The 16745-nt window shown below is 38.7% G+C and overlaps 1 protein-coding gene across 2 annotated transcripts in view; it reads left to right on the top strand.

Moving 5' to 3' along the window:
- The first annotated feature begins 3999 nt into the window (after nucleotides 1–3999).
- Nucleotides 4000–16745, top strand: part of DYNC2LI1 (dynein cytoplasmic 2 light intermediate chain 1) — a 45669-nt gene continuing 32923 nt past the window's right edge. For both annotated transcript variants that reach the window (XM_037807411.1, XM_037807410.1), the window contains exons 1-2: nucleotides 4000–4120; nucleotides 6072–6189. In XM_037807411.1, the coding sequence (XP_037663339.1) occupies nucleotides 4113–4120; nucleotides 6072–6189 (126 nt within the window). In that variant the 5' untranslated portion in view covers nucleotides 4000–4112. The remainder of the gene's footprint in view (nucleotides 4121–6071; nucleotides 6190–16745) is intronic.

Below are 16745 nucleotides of genomic sequence, written 5' to 3'. Positions count from 1 at the left end.
GTTGGTTATGTTTACCTCTAAACCTGGTTCTCCTCCTCCATAACCCCAACAGTAGATTAATAGGAGCATCCATCAGTCACCCAGGAGAGAAACCTTGATTTTTCTCCCTTTCCCTAAGCCTTTGATGTAAATCCCAAAATTCAGCTTGAACTAACTTAGACATGAAGGAGAAAACTTATTGCAAGAAAAATCAAGGCTGTTAAGTAACCAAACGGATTGCTGAACAATCAAAGCATAGGGAAGGAGGGGACATGGCAGAAATTCAGGGACAGGAGGAACCATGAGACATTAGCCAGGACTTTCTTTTCATATTGTTATGCGTCTGCTTCTTGTTCTCCAACTACAAAACATCTTCATTATTTAGCAGAAAATACGCTAATTTCCTCCAGAAAAGGAGTGACTTTCTTTTTCCTATTCTAATTTGAAAAATACTAGGGAAGTATTCTGATTAGCCCAATTTATGTCGGGTGCTTACTCTGAACCACCTCAAGCACTTGGCTTTTGGAGAATTATGAAATTGTGAAAAAAAAAATCTATACAGTGGAATATTATGTAGCCATCAAAGTTATGTTTACAGTGAATTTTTTTTAAAATTGGTTTGGGGAAATATGTTAAAATCAGGATAAAAATTAAGGTTATAATATAATTTTGACTGTATAAGAAAAAAGATGACAATGTAATTACACCAAAATGTTTAATAGCTATTACTTCTGGGTATGCTCATTTTTTACCCTCTTCATTTTATCTGCATAACATTTTTTCTATAATAAGTGTGGCAACCCATGGCCTGAGCAAAACAGGCCTGCAGCTCTTTGGTGCACAGCAGTCTGCGTGACCTAGGCAGCTAAATGTTTAACCTATTGCCTTTGTAAGCCAGTAAGGAGAAAAAGGGTAAATTGACCTTAAAATTTAACTTTATGGGAAGCAGGCAGGAAGTGAGAAGCTCTTAGTCTCACAAAAAGAGCAAAATGTAATTGTTCAAATGTTATTCTAGCCCTTCCTGCCCCACCCCTCAGGTCAGACTGACCTGTTCCCGCATCTGTGCTCCCCCCACCCTTAAGAATGTCTTTTTCTAAAACCCTTATAAAAGGGCTTGCTGTTCTCCAAATCACGCAGCCGAATTTCCCTGCAAAAGCGGTATCTGCCCAGCGAGAGAAAAGCCGTTTGAATTCTGCCTCCCTGTGAGTAAGCACCAAATAAAGTTCATGTTTCAGCAAATGCTGGGTATTCTCTTTGGTCTTTTGACTGATAAAGCCCCCTTGGGCTGTGACAATAAGCTCATATAAATTTGAAAACAAGAGAAAAATGTAAAATCTCTGTCATTTTCCAGGCCATTGTCAATAACCTCCATATGGTCTTCCAGACTCCAAAGCATCCTTCACAGAACTACAAAAACAATTTCACAAAAACTCATGTCTAGTCATGGTACACCCCTATTTTAAAATTTTATTTGGTTTCTCATAACCAACACAGTAAAAGCCAGACTTTGAGGTCCTCCATAGTTGACCAATTTACCTGCCCAGTTTGTTGTTCCACTTTAGCTCCACCAGACACCTTATATTCCTACACCCCAAACTACTCCTAGGTTCCCAAATATGCTCTGCACACAATTTACCCTTCCACGTTGGTGCTCATTCCATCCAACAAGCAGCAAAAAATTATTTCCTCCTCTATCACATCATTGAAATTCTTGGATCTTCTCAGGGTGATCCAGTTGCAGAGCTCAAATATTTGGAATATTCTTGCCTTGAAATTTTCTGGGAATTTGTTTGTTTTTGGTCAAATATGAAGCCTCAAGAGGAAAAGGGTTTTAAGGGAACTCACCTGCTCCATCAGATCAACTGAATCAACTGAATCAACCCTGAATCAATGCTGGTGATCAGGGCCCAGCCAGATAAACTTCACTTTCCTTGTTATCAGGTTTCCTCCTTCAATCTTCTATTTCAGTTATCCATACAATTACACTTTTAAAGTGTTAGTACTGTTAGTATATAGCAAGCACTCAGCCAAAATGTTAGCTATTATCATTGTTATCAATATCACCGGGCCTTCCCAGCTAACATGCAAAAGTATTCCAAAGGTTCAGAGCCCCAATCATTACAATTCATTGCAATCTGTCCCACATCAGATTGCAAGTTTATAGTCCCGCTGGCCCCAGGATATAGATGCTGACTCAGCAATAGAAGCAATCATCCTTTCTCCACTGAACTCCACTTTCATTACATCCCTTCCTGTGTGCAGCTGTAGTCTTCTTCTCTGTCACTCTGTCTCCCAAATGCACCCAGGGATTGGGAAGTTTCTGTTTCCAAAATCTTTGTGGTAAATGCCTCTTTCCTTTACCAACCATCTGCCTCATTCTTGGGAATGTCATCCTTGTGTTTCTTTGTTCAAAGTTGCCACATGATAATAACAAGAACTGAGCATTTATAATGTGTCAGACACTATGGTGGTTTGGAGCTGTATACACCCCAGAAAAATATGCTCTTAAACTTAATCCATTCCTGTGGGTGTGAACCTATTGTAAGTAGGCCCTTTTGATGAGGTTACTTCAGTTAAGATGTGACCCACCTCAAACAGGATGGGTCTTAATCCTATTATTGGAGTCCTTTATAGGCAGAATGAAATGCAGACAAACATAAAGCCACAGAAGGAGCAGTCAGAAGCTGAACAGCAACAGAATCAGGAAGAGAAGGGACAGACCAAGAGACACCACCATGTGCCTTGCCATGTGACAAGCTAAGGACCAAGGATTGCAAGCAGCCAACCCCAGAGCACAACAGTCTTCAGGGAGAAAGCATTACATTGAAGATGACTTGATTTGGACTTTTTCCCTGATCTCAAAACTGTGAGCTAATAAATTCCCATTGTTTAAGCCATTCTTTTGCATGGTATTTGCTTGAGCAACCTAGGGAACTAAAACAGACATATACGTAACTTATGTTTTACAAATATTTATGTCATTTAGACTCATAGTTCTCCCTGGTTTACAGGATTGGAAACTAAGGCTCAGAGAAGTTGAGTAGTTCACCCAATGTGACAATGTGGCAACTTTCCCAGTGTGGCTGAACCAGGGCTTAAATCTAGGTCTGTCTTACCCCAAAGCCCATGTTCTTCAACATTACATCATAGAAACACAATCCTGGGGTGAAGGGAGAGAATCTTCTTCAAGGATTCAGGGCACCTTGGAGCCAGAAGGCCTGGATCTCTACTCAACATTCAAGACAGATCAAACACTCCCACTGCCATGAATATTTCACCAATTCCTTCAGGCATAATTAGTCACTTGTTCTCATGCAATTTTTATACTCAATAACAATAGCTTATATTGTTATGTAAGTAATAGCTTACATCACTTGCTTCTTTGATTTATTATAATTAGCTGAATGTCATTCTTAGGGCAGGGATATTGTCCTACTCATCTATTTATTCCATAGTCTGTGTAGCATAGGGCCTAGTATATCATAATGACTCAATCTTTGCTATTGATTTGAAGGTTTCTGGAGAGATACAAAGAGATCACAAAGTTCAAACACAAATAATCTACATTCATAAAACAAATGAAGTATATAGGAAATGCCCTTGCTTTATTAACTTGTTAATGAAGGATGTGCTTTTGCATGTAACCAGCAACAACTAAACATGCTTTGTTGGAAACACTAAAATCGCATGCTTTGTTTTTAGTTCTAAGGTCCAAATATTCTTTGCCTCTAGTAAATTATCAGGAAACAGCACAGGAGATTGTTTCATCCTCTATTCCTAAATCATTGCCATGGGGGGAAAGAGAAAAGAGTTGAGTGAAAGCAGAAGCCCGTGGCGTGTAGCCGGCACTCAGTAAAATATTTCTTGAGTAAAAGAGCACTCCCATCCCAAAAACAATCTGTTAGGACCCAAGTTTGTAACCACTTGACATCTCGGCCTCTTGAGAATGAGTTGAAGAAGAACGCTGGGAACTACATTTCCCATGATGCTCCTCTTCCGCGCACAAAGATGAGACGTCGTTCCCATGGCAACACGGAAGCCCGCGCTCCCGGGCCCGCCACAGAGGTTGCAGCCTACCGCGATGTAGGGTGGACCCTTCGCGGAGCCTGCGGCCCTGGAGTGATCGAATCACTATGCCCAGGTACCCCCGCAACCCTACCTACACCTGACTTACTCTCCCTCCGATATCCTCTCTTCTTTCACACCCCAGCTTTCATGTAGGGAGGGGAGGGGGGTCCGCTAGGGGTGTTTGGTGGGGTTGGGGAAGAATCCACGCGGGACCTGTAGGTGGAAAGAGACTGTGGGTCCCTCCCGCTTGCATCTCAGGTCTGGATGGTCGAGGACCCGTAGGTACTATGCTTGAGCATGTGGATTCTGCCGCAAACAATTATCTGTTCCCCAGGTTAGAAAAGTAAAGGACTTTGAAAGCTCCTCAAATCTACTTACTCTTTAAGTAAAAGTTTTTGCGGGCCTGGGACTATTCTGGGAAAAGGGGATGCAGCGGTGAACTAACCCCAGAGCCTCTTCCCCAGGGACCTCCGCTCTTGGTGCAAGGGTTCACACGAAAACGATAAAAGAGGGAAACTTGCGAAAGCATCGTGGGAAGTAGGAGATCACGTTTTTAAAAAAAAGGAAAGAAGGAAAAGATTTTGATGACCTGTAAAATATATTTTATTTCTTCAATCCTATGACGTCAATATCATTACCTGTTCTCAAAATAATACTTAAACCTTCTCTGAACATTTTATAAGGATATCGGGGAGAGGAGTCGGGAAATCCATCACAAAGCAGGATGAATCCGTTTTTCCCACCGTGTGATCAATGGTGTTTTCTCAGTTGTTTGTGAACTCTGATGTGAAAAATTACTGGCTTCCCATCATAGTATAATTTGTTACAGTTTAAAAGGCATAGTTATAGTTCTAAACTTCCACAAGGGGTACCTGGAAAGCAGAAAGAAGATACTCATGTTTTTAAAAAGTAATGTGTGAATGAAGAGCAGACAGGCTCTGACTGAGAGTTTGGGGGCTCACCTGTAAAATAAATGCATGAATTTTAGTGCAGACATTTAAGTACACCTAGTTTGGCCTTTTTATTCCTGGTTCTTGAATAGTAATAACTATAAATGCCCAGTAAATTTTAGATAATTTTGTAGGCCAGGCCCTAAACTAAATGAATTATCACACTTTAAGAATCACTGCAATCCTATAAAGTTAGTATTCTTTTTTTATCAGCATTTTTGAGGAGAGGAAACAAAGGTGAGCCTGGGGACTAGCACAGAGCTTTGCATATATTAGGTGCTCAAAAAATATTTGTTGAATTAATAAAGGAATGAACGATCCAGAGAGGTTAAGTAATTTGCTCAAGTTCACATGCCTAGAAAGTCGTAGAGTCAGACCAGAACCAATCAGTTCTCTCATGCTTTTTTAGTTTTTTATTCCTTTTTTTCTTAGGCTTTAATTTTAAAAAATGAATGATATAATCCTATTAGTGTAAAATTATATATATATTTGTGTGTATGTGTCACAAAGAGATGAATGAAAGGATGATCTTGAAAATGTTTAGGATTTTAGATGATTATTTTCCCTTCCACTTTATGTAAAAAAAAATATAATGAGATGAAGATATAATTTAAAAAACAAAAACAAATGTGTCAGGGGGCAGAGATTATTTAGTACACTGTTTTTGCATGTTCCCTGTTTTCCTAAATGACTGAAGTGTGGATGGTTTTCAAAGTGTACATTTCTAAAAGTCATTGTACTTTTGTGCCTGGAAGCCACAAAGTAAGACAAGCCTAAGTTCTGGTAATAAAGTCTCTGCTTATCATTTTCAGCATTCTTCAATGAACAGATACAAAGGAAAACATCACAAAATGACTAATCCTGAGATGTTTCAGCAGGTTATTTTCCCCCAGAAAATAATGTTGGTTTGTTTTTAAATGTGACTTAAAATTTGAAATAAATGTTTGAAAGAGTTTGAAAGAGTTGATATTAATACTAGTTTCTATTGATATTTGAAAAAGTTTAGAGTTTGAAATAAACATTTGCAAGAATTCTTTTTGTTTCTCTGAATTTTTGTTTTTCTCCCTCATCTAGTGAAACTCTCTGGGAAATTGCAAGAGCTGAAGTGGGAAAAAAGGGAAGTAATGGAAGTGAAGGTGATGGCATTGAAATTGGAGAAAAATCTGTTTTCTTCATTGGCAGTAAAAATGGGGTAATGCAATTTTTCCTACTTTTTTTTTTTTAAGTATTTTAATGATTTAACAGGCAGTGGTAAGATTTGTTTTAATGCTTTGCTAAAAATGTAGATAATTCAACTCTTCGACCAGATAATCAATCTCTGGTCTACCAGTGTGGGAGCTGATTTTGTCCTGTAGGAGCTCCCCGTCCTGCTGATGGGGTGAGTGGGAACTGACACTAATCCTTAGCTCAGTGAGCCTCAGCTCTTCTTGTGAGGTGCTGTGCCCTGGTGTGGGATTTGCTTCTAATTTGACTGCCCATTGGAGTCATCTTTTCCCAGTTTGCACAAAGGCATCATAAATGCTAATCAGATGGTCATATTTAAAAGACACTTATACAACTGAACCAAGTATATAAATAATGAAAACATGAAGCATATAGGATATGATACTTTTAACCCTCAGTTTTCTTAATTAGAGTCATAGAAATTGAAGGAACCTTTGTCTTCTACAAACAGGGTTTCTTACCCTGGGGTCCATGCAGGCATTTTAGGGGGTCAGGGAACTCCATAGAAATGTATGTGGAATTGTGTGTGATTGTGCATAATTGCATTCTTATGGGAAATTAGATTCTCACAGGGTTCTGGCACCCTCATAAAAGGTAAAGAACCACTGCTTTACAGTATTTCCAAACAGTATCTGTATAGTCTAGGTTTAAATATTTCCAGCAATGGTGAGTTCACTTCCCCCAAGACAGTCTGCTTCATTTCTGTTAGTCCCTAGTTACTGGAAAACCTGTCTGTTTCATTGTAATGTCCATCCTTTGGTCCGAATTCTGACCTATGAAAGTATAGGAATAAGTCTGATTTCTGTATGTTAAACCTTCAAATATTTTTTAGTTGTCCTTTAAATAGTTAATGGCAACTACCTTATCTCCCTGAATCTTTCTCTTTCAAGTTAAACATCTCCATTCTTACAGCTACTCCTTCTGCCTCACAGATTCTTTATCAGTTATGATTCTAGTAATTCTCCACTGAAATTATTCTAATGTGTAATTTTCAGAATAGAACATAATTTTTGAGGCATTTAGATCAGTTCTACCAGCTTCTCTTTTTTCAGGTGCTGTGCTCCTGTTAATGTTTAAAAGTTTTTTTAATAATCATATAATTCTGTTGACTAAGTTTGAGCTTGAGATCCACAACTCTTTTTTCATTTATGCTCTTGTTTTATCTTTAATCTTTCTTGCTTGGGCCCATTGTTACAGTCTGTTTTTATCTTTATTTTTTTATTTACTTTTATTAAAGTAATTCAAGTATGTGATTTTAAAAACTCAAAAGAGTATCTAAAGGTGTATAAAGTAAAACAAAATTCTCCCCACATTGTTCCAGTTTGCTAATGCTGCCATTTTGCAAAACACCAGAAATGGATTGGCTTTTATAGAGGGGGCTTACTTGGTTACTTTTGTAATGTGCTTATGTGCTGTTTCCAAATATTCAATTCAACTTCCATATTTCTGAATAACGTGCGTATGTGCTATTTCCAAACATCTGTTGAATTTCTGATATGGTAAAAGAGTATTTAATTCTCTTATCTTTTCTCCCTTAAGGCCATACAGTGTCCAAGATAAGGCATCAACATTAGGGTACCTTCACTGGAGGAAGGCTATTGGCATCCAGAAAACCTCTGTTAGCTGGGAAGGCACATGGCTGGTGTCTCCTTGCTCCCAGGTTGCATTTCAAAATGGCGTTCTCCAAAATATCTGCGTCAGCTTCCAACGGCCATCTTCAAAATGTCTGTCTCAGCTGCAGCTCTCTCCAAAATGTCACTCTCAGTTGCTCTGAGTTCCTTCTGTTTGATAGCTCTTTTATATGGATCCAGTGATTTAATTCAGACCCACCCTGAGTAGGTGGGGTATCACCTCCATGGAAATTATCCAATCAAAGGTCTTGCCCACAGTTGATTGAATCACATCTCCATGGAGACACTCAATCAATAGGTTCCAAGCTAATCAACACCAATATGTCTGCCCCCACAAGATTCCATCAAAGAACATGGCGTTTTGGGGGACATAATACATCCAAACCAACACACACATTATTCAGAATCTCTCCTTAAAAAGCACCTCTTTTTAATTATTTATTCCATATTTTACTTCCATATTTCTGAATAACGTGCTTATGTGCTATTTCCAGATATTCAGTTCAACTTCCATATTTCTGAATAACGTGCTTATGTGCTATTTCCAAACATCTGTTGAATTTCTGATATGGTAAAAGAGTATTTAATTCTCTTATCTTTCTCCCAAACTCATTGTCTAGCCCCAGTCTGCAACATGGTTGTATTATAATTTTGGGGGCTGTGCCAGTTTGGATGTATTATGTCCCCCAAAACGCCATTATCTTTGATGCAATCTTTGGGGGCACACGTATTAGTGTTGATTAGGTTGGAAGCTATGGATTGACTGTTTCCATGGACATGTGACTCAGTCAACTATGGGCAAGACCTCTGATTGGATAATTTCCATGGAGGTGTTACCCCACCCATTCAGGGTGGGTCTGAATTAAATCACTGGAGCTACATAAAAAGCTGACAAAGGAGCAGCAGTGAGTGACATTTTGGAGAGCAACTGAGAGGCACTTGGAGCAGCTGTGAGTGACATTTTGGAGAGCAACTGAGAGGCATTTTGAAGACGGCCATTGAAAGCAGACTTTTGCTCCAGAGAAGCTAAGAGAGGACAAATGCCCCAAGAGCAACATTTTGAAGAACCCACAGGAACTGAGAGAGGAGCTAGAGCACAACCTGGGATCAGCAGATGCCAGCCACACGCCTTTCCAGCTTAGAGAGGTTTTCCTGGACACCATTGGCCTTCCTTCTGTGAAAGTACCCAATTGTTGATGCCTTACCTTGGACACTTTATGGCCTTAAGACTTAAACTGTGTAACCAAATAAACCCCCTTTATAAAAGCCAATCCATTTCTGGTGTTTTGCTTAATGGCAGTATTAGCAAAGCAGAACAGGGGCTAAATCAATATTCAGTCTTATAAATATTCAGTCTTATAAATATCTAAAATTTGTTTGCTACTGAGCCAAGTAGAAATCTATGATTACTTTTCTTTCTTTAGTAACTTTCCTGCAGTGTAAAACCACTTTGTTTTATATTTGCTTAGTTTTTATATGTAACTTGGTTTTTATACGCATTAGGTATCTATTAATATGTAACTCCAAACCTAGCAGCTTAAAACAACAAATATTTATTATCTCACACAGTTTCTGAGGTTCAGGAATCTGGGAGTATATTAGCTGGGGGAGGGATTCTGACTCAGGGTCTTTCATGAGGGTACAGTCAAGACGACAGCTCTTGCTGATGTCATCTTGTGCCTGGACTGGAGCTAGAGAATCTGTTTCCAGGCTCGCTGACATGGCTGTTGGCAGGCCTCAGGTACTTGCTGTTGGCCGGAGGCTTCTGTACCACCACATGGGCCTCTCCATAAGGCTTCACCACATGGCAGCTGGCTTCCCTCAGAGCAGGAAGTCTGAGAGAAAGTGGGTATCCAAGGCAGAAGCTACAGTCTTTATACCCTAATGTTGGAAGTGACATGCCATTGCTTCTGCCATATGCTTTTGGTCATGAAGACCAACTCAGGAAACAAATGGGGAAGGGACTACAGAAGGGTGTGAATACCAGGAGTTGGGGGTCACTGGGGGCTATCCTGGAAGCTGCCTCCCCTGGTACCTACTGCTAATTTTTTCCACAATCCCCAGCACACCTTCAAAATAATTTTCATGTGGTCAGTTGTAGCCTATCATCTGAAAGTTACTTTTTCACCCCTTCTGGCATTCTCCATCTCATAACTCTGTGGACCATTCTGCATTGGTTGTTCTCAGGGACTGCTGCACAACTCTTGGGACTTCTCTCACCCAACACCTTGGGAATTCCTTTGTCTCTCTCTCTTGTGTTGGAACTTCAGTTTCCTGGATCCCATGTCTTCCTTTTTCTTGGTTTACTCACTCATCTTGGTGGATCACTTTCTCTTGTAGTTTCCTGGTAGAGGGTACATGGGAAATAAAATTTATGAGATAACTGAAAATGTTTTTCTTTACCTTCACACTGGATTGAAAGTTGGTCTGGATATAGAATTTTAGGTTGAAAAGTATCTGTAAGAATTTTAAAAGCATTACTGTAGTGTCTTCTAGCTTCCATTACTGTTTTTGAGAAAACCACTGCCATTTGATTCCCAAACTTCCTAGAACCCATTTTTTCCCCTTTTCTGGAAATTTTAGAGTTTTCTCTTTAGTCTCATGCCACTTTGGATGTATTATGTCCCCCAAAATGCTGTTATCTTTGATGCAGTCTTGTGGGGGCAGATCTATTAGTGTTGATTAGGTTGGAACCTATTGGTTCAGTGTTTCCATGGAGATGTGACTCAATCAACTGTGGGCAACACCTTTCATTGGACTATTTCTGTGGAGGTATTGCCCCACCCATTTAGGGTAGGTTTTTATTGGATTAATGGCGTACTTTGGGAAGAGCCACACAGGCCCAGATGCAGAGCAGCTGCAGCTTAGAGACATGTTTTGAAGACAGCCATTAAAAGTTGACGGTTACATTGTGGAGAATGCATTTTGAAACGCAGCCTGGGAGCAGGGAGATGCCAGCCACGTGCCATCCCAGCTAACAGAGGTTTTCCAGACGCCATTGGCCATTCTCCAGTGAAGATACCTGATTGTTGATGCCTTACCTTGGACGCTTTATGGCTTTAAGACTGTAACTGTGTAAACAAAGAAACCCCCTTTATGAAAGCCAATCCATTTCTGGTGTTTTGCATAATGGCAGCATTAGTAAACTGGAACAATCTCAGTGTTATAAAATTTCAGAATGATTTACCTTCAGATGGTTTTTTTTGTTTTTTATTTTTTTCATTCATTGTGTGGGACACTCAGTTCTGGAAAATGTTCCTGTACTATTTCTTTGATAGTTTCCTCCCTTCTGGAACTTCTATTAGTTGGACATTAGACCTCCTGAACTAATCTTCTATTTTTCTTATCTTCTCTTTTTAATTATTCTTCTTTGTCTTTTAATATTTCTTTTAGAGAAATTTCTTCAGTTTTATCCTTCAAAATAAATTTTACTGGGTTTTTCATTTAGTCTGTTAATCTTTTTTGTTTCCAAAAGATTTTTCTTAGTCTTTGATCCTCTATTCTGGTTCTTTTCTTCATACTCTGATGATAACATTTAAAGGTTTGGAGGAGATTTTTCCTTTTTCACTGTAAGTTCCTTTTTTTCCCTTTACTTCTTTTGATCTCAGTTGGGCATATTGGAGGCATTCCTCAAATGTTATTCTTGTCTATTCATTAACAGTTGAGAGGGAGGCTCTAAAAGCTGTATGTTTCAGGGTGGAGTAAGGAACATTTCAATTGCTGGGCTTCAATGTAGGAAAATCAGAAGCTGACTTTTTTTTAGGCCCCTCAAATATCAGCAGCCAGAAGTCTTATTCTCTGGTTCTGTTTATTTTTTCCAGAGAAGGATGCTAGGAAATAGGTTGGAGAATGGGTTAGAGGCCTTACCATTCAGTATTGTATTCTGTCATGTAATCCGTCTGTTTTCTGTCTGCTTCCTTACCCCTAAGGGTGCTCTCTTAATTAAAATTGCTCCTTAATTTTTTAAATGCTATTATATTGAGATATGTTCACATACCATAAAATCATCCAAAGTGTACAGTTGTTCACAGTATCATGATATAGTTGTGCATTCATCGCCACAATCCATTTTTTAACATTTTCATTATTCCAAGAAACAAAAATAAGAATAAAAATAAAAGTAAAAAAGAACATCCAAAACATCTCATACCCCTCCCCCATTATTCATTTACTTTTTGCCCCCCTTTTTTCTACTCATCTGTCCATACACTGGATTAAAGGGAGTGTGGGCCACAGGGTTTTCACAATCACACAGTCTTCCTGTATAAGCTCTATAGTTACACGATCATCTTCAAGAATCAAGGATACTGGATTGCAGTTCAGCGGTTTCAGGTATTGCCTTCTAGCTATTCCAGTACACAAAAAATAAAAAGGGATATCTAAATAATGCATAAGAATAACCTCCAGAATGACCTCTCAACTCCATTTGAAATCTCTCAGACACTGAAACTTTTTGTTTCATCTCCCTTCCCCCTTTTGGTCAAGAAGGCTTTCTCAATCCCACGATGCCAGGTCTAGGCTCATCCCCAGGAGTCATGTCCCACATTACCAGGGAGATTTATACCCCTGGGAGTTGATGTTCCACGTAGGGGGTTGAGCAGTGAGTTTACCTGCAGTGTTGGCTTAGAGAGAGGCCACATCTGAGCAACAAAGAGGTTCTCTGGGGGACACTCTTAGGCACAAATTGTAGGTAGGCATAGCCTCTCCTTTGTGGTAACAAGCTTCATAAAGGCAAGTCCCAAGATCGAAGGGTGGTCCCCAATGCTTGTGAGAATATCAGGAATTCCCCAGGTGAGGTTTAATATTTCCAATTTTTTCCCAGTCCCTCAAGGGGGCTTCGCAAATACTTTTTATTCTCTGCCCATATTACTCTGGGATGTATTGGTGTTTCATGCTAACCTGTACAAACCAACCAGATCTCATCCTCTGTTCAGAGTTCCATGTAATTATGGTGTTTGAGTAAACTGACCATACAAGTTACGTTACATAGCATGCTACAGAAAAATATAGATTTTCCACCAAATAAACATCTCTTCCTTTGGTCTCACATAGAAATTGAAGTTTTAAAACACAGTCAATATCATCCTTTTCCCTTTAGTCTGGATTACATTAATCCTAACCAAATCCATTTTGTTCATATCTCTAATGAAAGTCTGATCTCTTTTTCAGCTTCTTTAACATTTGCTATATGGGGTAATCTGACAGTCATAGCTATAGAGCTCTGGCTCTGAGTCTCGGGTGTCACACAGATACCTGAAGTTCCAGGGACTGACCAGGTTATACACAAACAGCTCAACATCTCAGAATTTAGAAATAACCATTACAACTCATGAATAGATGTGACTGCTGTAAGAGCTTACAATCTGGGAACCTTTACCATAAGCCTTCCCTGATAACCTATGCTCTCAGATTCAATTTTCAGAGTTTGCACATTAGAGTTAGTCTATATTAGTGAGGTATTATAATGTTTGTCTTTTTGATTCTGGCCTATTCCACTCAACATACTATCCTCAAGGCCCAGTCACCTAGCTGCATACCTCATAATTTCATTTCTTCTTGCCGCTGCTCAATAGTCCATTGTATATATAACCACAGTTCATCATTCTGTTTATCGGTTGATGAATCCTTAGGTCACCTCCGTCGATTGCGAATAGTGAATACTGCCACCATAAACACCGGTGTGCAATGTCCATTCGTGTCCCTGCTCTCAGTTCTTCCAAGTATATATGCAATAACGGGGTTTCGGGACCATATGGCAACCCCATAGTTAGCTTCCCGTGGAACCACCACACTCCTCTCTAGATGGGCTGCCCCATTCTACTTACCTACCAACAGTGAATAGGTACATCCCTCTCTCCACATTTTCTCCAGTACTTGTATCCCTCTGTTTATTTTTTAAACAGTTTTATCCACACACCATATGATAAATTCTAAGTAAACAGTCAGTGATTCTCTGTATAATCACGTAATTATGCATTCACCACTACAATCTATATGAGGACATTTCCAGTTCTTCTGCAAAGAAAGAGGAAAAGGAGAAAAAAAATGAAGAATAAAAATATAAAAGATAGAAGAAAAATAAAAATAAAATAAAATAAAATTGAAAAGTCAGGCAATAACAACACCACCAAGAATCCCATATCACTCCCTTATATCCCCCTCTTATAGACATTTAGCTTTGGTTTATTGCCTTCATTACAATTAATGGAGTCTATAGTTAACTATAGACTCTAGTTTGTATTTATTGTATTTTTTCTCCTATACCATCCAATTTTCAACACCTTGCAATGTTGACATTATTTGTTCTCCCTCTTTTAAAAACATTTGTGTATTTATACATTTGATCACCATCATTGACCACTCTAGGTTACCAGTCAAGAACCAGGGTTGGTATCCAGTTCTATGTACCCCTTTTCTTGGGACACAGTCCTTTTCCAGTATTCTGAGTTCAGCTGATTCCAAAAGCCTCTGTTTTTATTTATTTATTTATTTATTTTTCTGTCAGCCCCACCTCCTCTCTGCCGGGAGGAACTTCTGGGTTCCTTTCCTATTTGCTCCAGGTTTATCTGTGTGCGTAGCTTGTATTCAGCAGTACAAATACGTTAATTAAAACTGCAATTGGAGCTTGGTTGAGCTACCTTCCCTTTCTCCTACTAGACTGCTTCTTTTCCCCACAGGAAGTCTTCCAACTCAGCCTGCCATGCCAGTGGTGGAGGGGTGCCAGCTCTGCAGTTTGGAGAGCTTTAGTTACAGATCTTATGCTGAGATCTCAGCCACTCCACCTGCTCCAGACTAGTATACAATGTTAGAGTTAGCCCATATTAGTGAGGTGTTACAATGTTTGTCTTTTTGATTCTGGCCTATTTCACTCAACATACTGTCCTCAAGGCCCAGTCACCTAGGTGCATACCTCACAACTTCATGTCACAGATGTCCCTCAACAATTGTTCCAGACTATTTACTAGTTGTTCCTGGCTATATGCTAGTTGTTCCAGAGGACTAACTAAATTCCACACCTCCCTATGCCGCCATTTTGCCCCTGTTCCTTTATTTTTAAAATACTATTCTCCATATCAATAGTTAGGCAGTTTTGCTTTCTCTTTATATAACAAAGAGACAAACAACAAATTATGTTGTTTATAAACAAACATAATTTAAAAAACCTTTGTGTTGCGCTTAACAAATTTTTTCAAACTATAGTCCATTCTGGGCTTTCACCATTTTGGTAGTGTTTTGTCACATTCTGTATTTCATTCTGGGATCCCCCGACCTTCTAACTGATTTTTTAAAATTTGCATACATTAACATTCCCTTTGTGCTGTAAAGTTCTGTGGGTTTTGACAAATGCATATTGTCATGTGTCCACAATTACAGGATCATACAGAATAGTTTTACGGTCCTAAGAAATCCCTTGTGCTTCATCTTTCTAGCCCTCTTCCTCCCCACCCCCAACTCCTGGCAACCACTGATCTTTTTACCATTGCTATACTTTTGCCCTTTCCAGAATGTTATATAACTGGAATCAGACAATATGTAGCCTCTTCGGACTGGCTATTTTTCACTTAGCAGTATGAGTATATATCCAGGAGTGGAATTGCTGGATCATATAGTAATTATATGTTTAACTTTCTGAGGAATCACCAAACTGTCTTCCATAGTGTCTGCAGCAAGTTTACATTCCCACCAACAATGTATGGGGGTTCCCATTTCTCTGCATGCTTGTCAACAGTTGTTTTTAGTTTTTTTAATAAAAGCCATCCTCGTGGTTGTAAAGTGGTTTCTCATTGTACTTTGAATTTGTATTTCTCTAGTAGCCAATGATGTTGAACATCTTTTCATATACTTATTGACCATTTGAATATCTTCTTTGGAGAAATGCCTATTCAAATCCTTGGCCCATTTTTAAATTGTGTTGTTTTTCTTTTGTTGTTGAGTTGTAGGAGTTCTTTATATATTCTGGATATTACACCCTTATCAGATAAATGGTTTCCAAATATTTTCTCCAGTTCTGTAAGTTGTCTTTTCATTTTCCTGGTAATATCCTTTGATGCACAAAGTTTTAAAATTTTGCTGAAGTCCATTTTATTAATTTTTTTCTTTTGTTGCTTGAGTATAGGTGTACTCTAAAAATCCATTGCCTAATACAAGGTCCTGAAGATGCATCCCTATGCTTTCTTCTAAGAGTTTTATAGTTCTGGTTCTTGTGTGAAAGTCATTGATTCATTTTGAATAAATTTTTGTATATGGTGTGAAGTAGGGTTCCAGATTTATTATTTTGTATTTGTATTTCCAGTTGTCCTAGTACCATTTGTTGAATACATTATTATTTCCCCATTCAGTGTACTTGGCACCCTTGTTGAAAATCATCTGGCCACAGATGTGTGGATTTCTCTCTGGACTCTTACTTCTAATCCATTAGTCTGTGTGTGTCTATCTTATGCCAGTACCACACTGTTTTAATTACTTTAGTTTTGTAGTAAGTTTTGAAATTAGGAAGTATGAGTCCTCCAACTCCATTCTTCTTTTCCAAAATTGTTTTAGCTATTTGAGCCCCTTGTAATTCCATATGAATTTGAAGATCAGCTTTTCCATTTCTGCAAAAAAGGCTGCTGGAATTGTGATAGGGATCATATTGAATTTGTAGAACATTTTAGGCAGTGTTGACATCTTAACAATATTAAGCTTTCCAATCCATGAACACGGGATGTTTTTCCATTTATTTAGGTCAGCTTTAATTTCTTTCAGCAATGTTTTTTAGATTTCCATTGTCAAGTCTTTCCCCTCCTTGGTTAAATTTATTCCTAGGTATTTTATTCTTTTAGATGCTACTGTAAATGGAATTGTTTTCTTCATTTCCTTTTCAGATTTTTCATTACTGGTGTATAGAAACTCA

Source organism: Choloepus didactylus, chromosome 17 (assembly GCF_015220235.1).
Source record: "Choloepus didactylus isolate mChoDid1 chromosome 17, mChoDid1.pri, whole genome shotgun sequence".
NCBI lineage: Eukaryota > Metazoa > Chordata > Mammalia > Pilosa > Megalonychidae > Choloepus > Choloepus didactylus.
Note: the sequence above shows the minus strand (reverse complement) of the source record. Positions and strands in the feature narration are given on the sequence as shown.